This window comes from Hydra vulgaris, chromosome 11 (genome assembly GCF_038396675.1).
Source record: "Hydra vulgaris chromosome 11, alternate assembly HydraT2T_AEP".
NCBI lineage: Eukaryota > Metazoa > Cnidaria > Hydrozoa > Anthoathecata > Hydridae > Hydra > Hydra vulgaris.
In genome coordinates this window covers 49,930,048-49,942,500 of record NC_088930.1, presented here as the reverse complement: position 1 = coordinate 49,942,500, position 12,453 = coordinate 49,930,048, and the positions used below count along the sequence as shown (strand labels likewise).

The following is a 12,453-nucleotide window of genomic DNA, read 5'->3' as shown; positions in this document are numbered from 1 at the left end:
ATAATATTTTTCTGGAATATTTTTCATCATTTTATGATACTTCATAAAGGTGTCGTCCGTGGCTTTTTTTTAGGGGCTCATAGCTTTTAAAGAACATTCTGAATCGTTATTGCTCAAAATTATATTATGCTTCAAAGCATAACTAGAGCACATGTCAATTAAGTTCTGGAAACCTTTGGCTGAGAGTGCACACAAGACATTATCATCAGCATAAAATAGATGGCTATTGAGAGAAGGACCCAGTCTGCATTCGAACAAATAAAATAAGATCTAATTGTTCAAATGTTTTTATAACCAAATTATAAAGATGCAGATGGAATTTGGTCCTTTTACCATAGATGTGCGGTAAACAGAAAAGTATGGCTCAAAATGAGGTTTTTTAGCTTTCAAAAAACGCAGACCAGACAAAATATTGATATAATGAGAACATCCAAGGGAGCGCTGCTACATCGGTTAATTATAGGTAGAACATTAAGGGGATGCTGCTATATCAACTGAGGGTTTGGGCTGGGGGCAGGTATAAATTAGTCAATGTAGCAGTATAGAGGCAGACTGGGAGTATATCAGCCCAGGTGGGGATAAAATATAGCGGCTCAAAAGTATAATAATATTATCATAGGTGTAAATATAGCGATGCTGTCGCGCTTCCCCTTCCAACTAAAAAAACATGCAAGTTACCTAACTTTTTCTAATTTAAATTTTGTAGCCCCACCTGTATAGTATTAGCAAAGTTTTTAAGCTCTATTTAGTATTATCTATGTTTATGTCTAAGCTATTGTTTGTAATATAAAATAAATGATAATTCCAAGGAATTATCATTTATTTTACAATGCAAACAATAGACAAATAGTAAAATAATTTAACTTTTACTTTAATATGAGGAAAATAAATCAATGTAGGTAGGTAAAAAAAAAAGTTAACAGTTTATAATTAAGGAACAACATATAATATACCACTTTAGGATAACATTTTATACATTAAACTTGAGCTTTTTTAAGATACTCTAAAACTGCAGATATGTCAATGTCTTTTAATAGTTGTCTCTACTGACATAACAATTAGTGCCTCTAAGTTTTCTTGACATAAACTGGAACGAAGACGGGATTCTATAATCTTAAGTTTGCTAAACGTTCTCTCGCAGTTAACTTCAGTTACAGACAAAGTTAAAAAATACTTTATAAATTACTGTATGCAGAAACATGCATGTTTAGAGAATATAGTATTTTATAAATATAAATTAAACAGCTCTGCATACTGTGGGTTTTATCAAACTCGGATAACTTGCATTTATTTGTATTATCTGAAACACCAAACAAATTAAATAAAAATTAATGCCAGCAAAACAAATTAAATTAATTGTTTATAAATGTCCTCTTTATTTATTATCTTGTATTTAATTTAATTTTCCTTTATAAAATAATTTTATAAAAAACACTAAAAAAGTTTATTGATTTGTTTGTATTTGTGATAGTGGCTAAATTATTTGGATATAGTTTTGGATTTGATACCGCAGCGAAAGAAAATATTCATATCAACAGCCTTAATGTCATTTATGTCTCACTTAATGTCAAAATATAACTATAAGTTTATTACTCTGGATCAAATACTATGAATGACAGATGATGATTTTAAAAACCATTAATGTTCTCAGATGTTGAAGTGCCTAGTATATCCACACCCATGTGTGTATTGGCTGTTGGGTGGCGGCCGATATACTAACAATATTACAGTATTATGATATTAGGAGCTATTTATAGCTAAATATACTTATTGAGAACAATGCCAACATACTAAGCTGATAATTGAATAATACAACACTATATTAAGAATCATATTCATATTATTATTTGATTATTGATTGTAGCGGATATGAAACTAAAATAATAGACTAGACTTCATGATAGACAGCCAATTTACCATAGTATTACAAATTCATAATTTAAATTTAGAGCCCCTATATTAACCGGCCCAGGTGGACTTCTTCGCTTTTCGCCCATGCCAGTCCGCCCTTATAGCAGCACATTTCTCACAAAAATAGTATGATATCTGGTCTGCGTTTTTTTAAAAACTCAAAACCTTATTTTGAGCGATCTACTTATCTACAGCTGCAAGTACTAAATTTATACCAGATAGATTGTTGTTAAAATAAAGCTGCATTTCTGTTAAATGCTTATTAAACAAGGTAGATGATTATGAAAATTGAGCTATGCAAAATTAAAAAGACAAAGCGTTAGAGCCCGGTGCAGTATGAGATTTTGACTCCCGAGTTTTTTTACTCCCCAGTAAAAATCTCATATGAAATTTTTACCGCGGAGTTAAAAAGCGTATGAGATTTCTACTCCCTCTTTCTTTTTATTTTTACTCTCTGTTATTATTAGCGGAGTTACATTTAAACAATATACATGCTAGATTTGCAGATATATCTAGTTATCTAAAATATATAACTATCTAAAAGAAGTTTTAAGTAAAGGTGATAAAGCTAATTTCAGAAGACAAACAAAGCCATTTATAATTTATCGTAATGAATTATATCATGTAAACAAAACTGCAAAGTTATATTTATATTTCATTAATGCTTAAACCAATTTTTGTCATTTTTATCTTGTTACATCGAGATAAACATAAGTTACTAAATGTTTTAAGTAAATAAAAATTGTTAAAATCTTCTTACCTGGTTTAAGTGTTATTAGAGGTTAAAGTTCGGGGAACGCAGGGGAACACCGCTCCTCCTTAGCCGACAAATCAAGAAATTGTTCCGCTTCGCTCAATATTTCTTTGCAACCGTTCCACCTCGTTTTTAAGTTGTTGTTTTTTGTTTTTTCTTACTATGGGATTGTCATATATTACGCCTAATTTATCTCTTTAAAGTAGTAGGTCGTTTTCCTTTGGGCGCTGGTTTTTATTGAAGTTAAATTTTAATTTTTGCTAAAATTTATGACTAGTATTAAGTAGTATTAGTCATCTCGAGATCTTGAAATACAGTAAAAGTACATCTAGCAAAAATACACCTAATGCAAAAATTTGAAGGAATGATTCTACACTCCAATGGGCTATTCCGCATCCCTTTCAACAAACAATTTGAACTTTTTAATACCGTTCCACTTAATTTACTATTCTACTTTAACCCCAGGGTATTATGATTTAATAATTTTTAGCTTTAATTCTCATACTATTTTTAGTTTATTGCTTCTTTTTTTTTATTTAGAGAAAAGTTATTTGGAACAGAGATGAACAACAATGCATAATAAAGTTTGTTCAAGGAGGAAATAATATCTAAAACTTTATCTAGTCATACATATGTTATAATACCTTTTATTACTGCATACCAAAAAATAACTCAAGTTAATTTTTTGGTATGCAATAATAAAAGGTATTATAACCTATGTTTACCAAAGTGACAAATGTCAAAAAATAAAAATCTTCAGACAAAACCATAACTGCAAAATATTATAATTCAAAAAAGTAATATGAAACAAGTAGGAATCAATATAACACAACTACCAGAAGTTAATGGTTACAAGTATCTGGTTGTATTAGTAGACGAGTCCAATAAATAAGTTTAAGTTGAAGCACTTACTGATAAAACTGCTAGATCAGTGGCCTTGTTTTTGTATAAACAGATATGTCGACATGGTTGTTTCAAAATACAAGTAAATGATCAGGGTCGTGAGTGTGTAAATGAAATTTAAAAAGAACTTCGTTCAAAAACAGGAACAATTCTAAGAATTACGATTGTGTATCATCCTCAAGCTAATGGTTTAGTTGAATGACAGAATCAAACAATAAAGCGTAGATTAATTGAGGTGCTGGATGAGTCTGTTCTGGAATGGTCATATATTATTGATAGTGTTTCGTTTTCGTTGAAAGCTAGAAAGCACAAGTTTACTGGTTTTTCACCATTTTCTTAGCTTTACCAAAGGAAAGCAGTTCTTCCCATTGATTTAGATTGAAGTGCATCATATCATTAAAATCAATTTAATTGATTTTAATGATACGATGCACTTAGCAATGATGATTCTTACAACAAAAAAAATAGTTTCAAAAATGTTTCATGCGATGAATAAAATAAACAATGAACTTTTTGATGAAGCTTATCTTAACATAGTAAAATCTCAAAAAAAGCAAAAATGTGTAAGTAAAGATTTTCAAGCACAAATAACTGTACCTTGAAAAATCTAAAGGATCAAATTTTAAAAACAAAGTACAACTTGTCAACGTTATCTTTATATAATGAAAAAATAACTAGTGATGAAATAGAAAATACATTTGATGTGAATATGGAAGTTACTAATGATAAGACTGTAAAATATGCAACTATTGAAATGAGAAGCGCTATTTCTGAAAAATTTGAAATTTGCCTGATCAGAAATTTATATTTACATTAGATATTAATCTACTTTCGTGTCCTAAATAACTCTACAGAACCATAGGTGATAATAATTGCTTTTTTAGAGCAATATCTTATATCATTACAGGCAGTGAAAGCAATTATGAAATTATAAGAGAACAAATTGTAAGACATGTGTACACAAATTAATGATAAAATGACTTATTTAAACCAATCGATGATAAACCAATTAATGATAAAATTACATTTAAACCAAATAACCATATCTTAATGAAAGTGGTAGATGAGCGATAGAACATAAGTGACTGATTTAGAAATAATTGCTTGTGCCATAGGTATTGATATAAAAGCATATAGTAAATATGGAGAGGTATTAAAATGGCTGACTTACCCATGTAGTTTAACACTTATACAGCTTAGTGAATATTTTTTGACAATTTAACTGAAAACCACTTTAATGTTATACTGTTCTAAAACTTTTTTTTTTCTGAAAAAATTATTTGCTATTCAATTTAGCTTATCACTATTCATTATCTTCTCATAACTTTCATAACATTCATAGATTTTGTATAAATATGTACTAAATAAATTGAAATTATGCAAAGTAATTACAGACATTTATCAAAATTATATAAAGTAGTTGAAAATAAAATAAAAGTTTTGGAAACATTTGAAAAATGTTGAAAAAAATAAAATAAACGGAAACATTTTGAATTGTTTGCCCCTTAATTTTTAGTATCCAAAAATACTTTTTTGAAATATTACCACAAAACTTTACTTCGTACTGATCTTTTATATTAAGATTTTATTACACTATTTTGCATAGCAAAATTCTTCTTTTTTTTTTCGAACGCTGGTAACGATAGTAACAATGATAACGGGAATTAGTATCATTAACTTTAAAACAAAATCTTTATCGGGATTAAAGATTAAAGATTTGAATATAAAGATAAGACACATTTTATCAGTTTATATAACAATTTTAATTCCTTAAAGAAGTAGAAATTGGAAATAAATTGTTTATAAAAGGTTTTATGACATTATGTGTAACTTTTACTTTATGTAACTTATGTAAACTGAATGTAAGTTAATAATATAATTACTATTAAAAGTTTTACTTTTAATAACCCTATATAAACATAAAAATTCTTATAGCGCTACATAAACATTAAGATTTTAATAGTGCTACGTAAAACTTCTTAAACGAGTAAAGAGAGTAAAAATTTCATACGCGTTTTTGCTCCGCGGTAAAAACTTCATATGAGGTTTTTACTGGGGAGTAAAAAAAAGTAAAAATCTCATACTACACTATCTGTTAGGGGTTGTTCATAAATTACGTCGTGCTCTAGGGGGAAGAGGGTGAATTAATTGTTTTTTGACAACTCTTGTTAATAAAAAGTTACGTTGTAACAAAAGGGGGGGGGGGACGGAGGATTCAAAATGGTTAAAAATTGCGTGCCGTTATTTGTGGACAACCTCTTACAGAGAAAGCATTCAAAATGGAAAACTTTTGTTATACACATTTAGTAACAAAATTTCGAGAAGGGTATTTTAATGAGCTAAACAAACTGATTTTTCTCAATTAACAACCTGATTTCTCCCAAATCATCTCCCAACTGTTTGCAAGAAAGTGAAATTTACATAACTGACCCGACTTTTATCTCTAAAACATTTAACATTTTTTTGTTGTTGAATTTGTGCCAAATGTGATCTTAGCTCTTTTCCGATCTTGAATTTCATGAAACACTCAGGACAGGACCAAATATCTTGACACATTCATATCTATACATGCTTCAGCAACATCAGCTTCTGCTGTTTGTTTATTGACAGTTATACCCCCCTATCCAATTGAGGGTCTATCATTTATCGTGATTCTATTGCTCGTAACGGTCAATAAGTTTGTACCAAAACTATGGGGGTGTTGACCCCATAATCATTTAAGATGCGTTTGGATAAGATCTTTATGTCTCCTTATCAATGGAGTCCCGCCTTGCATTGGCCTTGATCACTGATCCAAGTTTCTAGTTGGACCGCGTAGAGGCTGCATGCGCGGATTTACCACAGTAGATACGAGAGACGACAAATAGATCAATTTCCACTTCTCCTTTAAAAAACCATGGCAACCTAAAAATGTATCACTGACCCCAAGTTTCAGCTTTGCAACCTTGTTCTTTCTAAAACTATTAAATTCTTCATTCATTATAGAACATTTCCTGATATTTTAAAACTTATTCGTGTTATTTTAGTATTTTAAAATGGCTCTAAGCTTTCATGAATTAACATTAGTAAACTTCTTGAAAAATTTATGTTTTCTATCAAAATATTCTACTTGCCACACAATAACTATATACTATAATAACTATAATAGAAAAAATCAGAAAAGCATTTTGTTTGTGGTGTTTTTATCGATTTACAAAAGGCGTTTTATCAACTGTATCAACCGTTGAGTATAATCTGATTTCTATATTATGAAATTCGCAGTGTTGTATATGCAGCGCCGTGGCAAGTGAGTTGGAGGCCCTCCCCCTCCTCCCAAAAAAACCCTCTTCCATTAGGGTTCCAAAATCATAAAAATTTTTCCACTAGGCATGACAAAAAAAAGCAAAACTTCTTGAGTTTCTAAATTGGGCCTATTAATTTCCAAATGGCCCCCAAAACCATCTTATCAACTCAGAAGTATGGTAAGTATTTTGTTTCGTATTAGTGCATCTGTGAATAGAACAGGAGCGTTGTATGCGTTTTAAATAAGTTCAAAAAACTACAACTTAAAATGCCTTTTCTTTACTATAAACAAAATCAATTTTTAAAAATTCTGAAAAATATAATACTTTTAATTATAAAAAAAGTTTTAATTTTCTTATCGTTATTACAACAGTTATTATCAGTACTTTTTTATTTGCTTATTTTTTCCTTTTTTATTATTATAAGCTGCAAATTATGATTTCTGTTAATTTTTAACTCTATGTTCTTATGTACTTTTTATTATTTATATTATATTCAAAAATTAGTGTCACCTCTTTGAGCTGACTTCTGTATGAGTGACACCATCCTTATGAACCATTAACTTTATTATTATAAATAATTTTATTCCTATAACAAACATAATAAACTATTCTGGTATTTATTAATATTATTTAATTTTTTTTTATTCATCGTTATTATTGTAAACACACTTATTATTACTATAATTTGTATTAATTTTGTTATCTTATATTTTTATAATTAAATTATTTACTTTTATTTTTAATTATTATTGTTATTATTATTATTGTTATTAATACTATTGTAAAAATGATTCACGGAAAATAAATAGTTTGTTATTGTTGTTGTTGATTTAATTCCAAAAAGTTATCAAAATTTTACGGTCTGAATAACCGGATAAACTTTACCGGATAAACAGTCAAAACTTTACCGTGTATAGAAACCATCTCATAGTTTTAACAAGGGTAATTTCTATTAACTTACTAAAAATAGATTACCTCTTTTAGTTAGTTATGCGTAAGTAGTTAATATTGTTGATATTTTTATTATTTTTATTTTTGTTATTCACCTCCCCAAGGCCAAGAAGGCCACTACAGATGAGGAGGCTACTTGTGATTATAATCCTCTCCCAACTCTATAACTCCGAAACACAAACCTTGACGAACAAAGCCGCTGCGCGGAGAAATAAGTTGAGCGCGGTACTACCAGGGACGTGGTGGAAATTGAACTCTATAATTAATATCGAAATTAATATCGAAATTAGTTAGCGTATTCTTAAGTAAATTTTCGAAAATATCTTAAAATTTGATTGCTTTATGGTGTGGGTAGTTTAAGTTCTTTATCTTTAAATATTCTCTCTGTTTACTTAGTATACTTAGCCATTTTTATACTTTGCTTCAAAGACTGTATTAAAAGAAAGATATTATTATAAACCGAAAATTTTAATTTGTATTACTTTTATCTTATTAATTGGTCTTCTACGAGTATTCGTCATCTTTTATCTTTTACTTATTTCTTATTATGTGATGATTTATTTTATTTTAACTGCTTTATTGTAAAACAGTTTAGTAAAACGTGTAAAAAAAAAAAATAATAAGTAAATAAAAAAAAAAAAGTTACTCCTGATGTTTATTTAGCTGTTCAATGTCAGAAAATATAAAAATAACACGATACGTACCCACTAAGGTTTTATAAATAAACTAAAAAAACAAACCGATAAACCCAGCTAGCTTAGAGGCTTACATTCGGCCAACGTATGCAAATACATCGCAAACATCGGCTGTTTTCTCCGATGCAAATACAACGTTAATTTAATGTTCGTTTTATCGTATTTATATTATTGAATACCATAATAACGACATGTTTATAAGTAGTTAGCAAAGGATTCAAGTATGTAAAAACATCGCAAAAGTTGGTTGTTTTTTTGATATTAATCCAACACTGATCCAATGTATAGGGATCAACGTTAACCCAATGTATATAGATCAACGTTGACCAAATGTGTATAACTTCACATTGGTTCAATGCATATTAATAGTTTAGATTAAGATTCAGCATTTTTGAATATAAAACTCCATAAAAATTTCTTTCGCAGATTCCCTTAACAACGCCATTATGCGCTGTTAAGGGAATCTACCATAATAACGACGTGTTTATAAGTAGTTAGCAAAGGATTCAAGTATGTAAAAACATCGCAAAAGTTGGTTGTTTTTTTGATCTTAATCCAACACTGATCCAATGTATAGGGATCAACGTTAACCCAATGTATATAGATCAACGTTGACCAAATGTGTATAACTTCACATTGGTTCAATGCATATTAATAGTTTAGATTAAGATTCAGCATTTTTGAGTATAAAACTCCATAAAAATTTCTTTCGCAGATTCCCTTAACAACGCCATTATGCGCTGTTAAGGGAATAATTCTTTTGTAATTAGCTTTGTAATTACAATTTCTACTGTTATTATATTTATTTAAAAAAAAATTTTTTTTTACTTATAATATTTTTTTATTCTTTATTTATTGCAATCATTTTTACAAACTAAGAATATGCAACCTTCTTTCTGTTTAAAAGACGATATTCCATTTAAGTCTTTTAATTTTTGATTTTTTACGTTTTTCCATGTTTTGGGGCCATGTGACATAATTAAAAATTTACAACCCCGGGTTTTAGTTTTTTTAATATAATTTTTATGGAAGCTATTTAATCGCAGATTAAAACATTAAGAAAATGATGACAAAAATATATCAAAAAAAGAATAAAAATCATAAAAATAAGAATCTGATATTAATTAAGTTTTTCCAAGTTTAAGACTTTCATATTTGTCATCGCATTAGAAGGATTATCCATTCTACTTAGATAATGAGTTGCTTTACAAGCATGGTTTTGTAGGCCTTGTAATTTGATTATTTTTGTTATGTGTGCATTAGCCCACATTATTAGCATATGTGAGATGACTATGAATTAGACTAAAGTAAAGTTTTTTTCTCGAACAGAAATCAAGAAACGGGCAACATTTATATAAAATACCAGATGATACCGTTTTATTGTTATTTTATTTGTTCCGTGTTATGTTGTTAATAAGCAACTCTGGAGTTTTTAACGGTAGAAACATTGATTGACCTGTTTTATGAAACAAGATGTAGTTTGTTTTTTCACAATTTAGGGATAGTTTATTTGGTCTAAACCATGAATTAAAGTTTTCTAGTTCAGTATTCATTGTTCAGAACATCTATTTTAAATTACTATGATTATAAAACAAAGCTGTGTCATCAGCATACATTATTGAAGATACTATAGATAATGCTTTATGCCTATTATTGATGTAAATTTAAAAAAATAACGGTCCTAAGATTGAGCCTTGATGACCCCACACTCAATATCAAGAACACTTGACTCTTTGTTTATTACAAACGTAAAATACAACGTTTTCCCAACGTAAAATACAACGTTTTGCCAACGTAAAATACAACGTTGAATAAACGTAAAGTATTACGAAATGCTGACTTAAAATACAACGTTGTTTTTTGGTTGTTATCAACGTTACATTTGTAACCAAAATGATATAATAACAAACTTGGCGTTTAATGTTGGCCAATGCAACGCGCAAAATTGTTCTAACTTTTTATCGACGTATGTGTGCTAACTAGGAAGGCTGTTGTTGTGATTAGTGTTTGTTATGGGGTTGTTGTTTGACATGAGAAGAATATTTTAGAGTAGATACACGAACAAACTGTGTGCAAATGACACAGTTTATTATCTTGTAAATTCTTAAAATTTGGTTTTTCTGTTTTTCTGTCATTTTCTTTATTTCTTCAGCAAATACTTACACGCGAGTTGGACGGTGTTCACTAATGCGAAACTTATATATAACAATTTCTGCAAAAAAATTAACAACTGGTTGGTCTTTTAACTTTAACCTGCTTTAGAGATCGGAAAATTGATTTTTAGTTTGTAATAATAGCATCGCTTTGTAGTTTACTATTGCAGGTATTCTAGGTGTCTTTGGTTAAGGAGCTCTTTCTACCATTACATAAAAATTGGGTTTTATATTAAACTTTTATTTCCCCGAGTTAATTTTCTTTACCACAAGTGAGAAGTTTTTTCTATGAACAAAGTGACATTTTTCAATTTTATAAGTTGTACTGACAAACCCGTAATGTTAACAAAAAAGCAACAAATTATATAAACAAGTTCATTTCTGGTTGTTTTATTATAAAAAAGTCAACGTATGCGCAAAAGTAACTTAAGAATTTATTATTTAATATATTAACAAAGTATAGACTCTTCTTAATAAAATTATATTTTTAAACTAGAAATATTTGTTTATTTTACTGCAATTTCAATTTGTAAAAATTAAATCTGACATAATTACCCTACTTTTCTTTAATGTTTTAAATGAGATATTTTATCAATCCTGTATGCAAGGGCGATTCTATGGAACACTCTCTAATGAATTTTGAGTTATAGACAGTTTTTTTAAATAATATAGTCGGTTAGTCGGTCATTTGACACATTTCAGTCGGGTGATTTTTTGGACCTTTTTTTAAAAAAGAAGTCGGCACTTTTCACTAAGAATTTACTCTTCACTCTCATTTTATTTTAAGAATCACCCCTGCTAGTAAACTTTTTAGTTGTTAAATTTAAAAAAAAAATGCTTTATGGATTCCATGTGATAAAATTTTTATCATTCTTAGCTTTTATCTTTTACCTTCTTTGAGATTTAAATTTGCAATAGTTATTAAGTTTTTTTTAATCTCTCAGTAGATTTTGTTAAATAATTATTGTCTCGGCTCTCGGCTTAACACTCCGATCAACTAGACCTGCTTGCATCCCACCCATCTTAAAAACCTGTATTTTATAAAACTTTAAGACATAAAAATTTTTTATTAGGTATACGCCATTCATATCAAATTAGCAAGACGGATCTTTTTTGAGGGCTATTTTAACGTAACGACCTAATCTTCTTAAAACAGCATCGCGACGCTGTTTTGTTTGAAAACCGTTTTACATCAAACAGTTGAATTAAAACCAATTTTAAATTTGAATAAAAATGATATGAAACACTTTAAAAATACTTAATATAACTTTCATCGATTTAATCAAGTATGTTTATTGTCAGATGTAAACAAAAACTTTACAAATTAAGTTTATAAAAATTTATTTGAGTTTATAAACTTTTTTTAAATACAAAAAAAGATCATTTTAACATACCATCATGTGTTGTATGACATTTGGCTGGTATCCTGTGACTGGTATCCTGTGACTCTATGTTTCTAAATCTTTTTATACAATTTTTTTTTCTACAAAACTTTTTTAGTTGTATATTAAAAACTTCTTATTCATTATTTAATATTTTGAAATAATTTACATTATTAATATTTTTTAATATATAAGATTGAATACCGAATTGTATATGCTGTGTTCCACTGTGAATACCGAATTGTTTTTACTGTGTTCCGCTGTGAAAATAAAAAAGTTATCGAATACTTTGTTTATTCATTATTTTTAAAATAAACTTTTTGTTAAATTCTTTTATATAAATATATATTTAAAAAATAACACCGTGTAGTACGTTATCTTAAAAATTAACATAAAAAGCTCTACCAACGTATTTAACTA

The 12,453-nt window shown here is 28.5% G+C and overlaps 1 protein-coding gene across 1 annotated transcript in view; it reads right to left on the bottom strand.

The window, feature by feature from the left end:
* The window catches only part of LOC101241857 (uncharacterized), a 95,120-nt gene extending 82,925 nt beyond the window's left edge, over window positions 1-12,195 (bottom strand). Inside the window, exon 1 of the mRNA XM_065809108.1 lies at window positions 12,046-12,195. Within this exon, the coding sequence (XP_065665180.1) occupies window positions 12,046-12,051 (6 nt within the window). The 5' untranslated portion in view covers window positions 12,052-12,195. The remainder of the gene's footprint in view (window positions 1-12,045) is intronic.
* Between the last annotated feature and the right edge of the window lie 258 nt (window positions 12,196-12,453).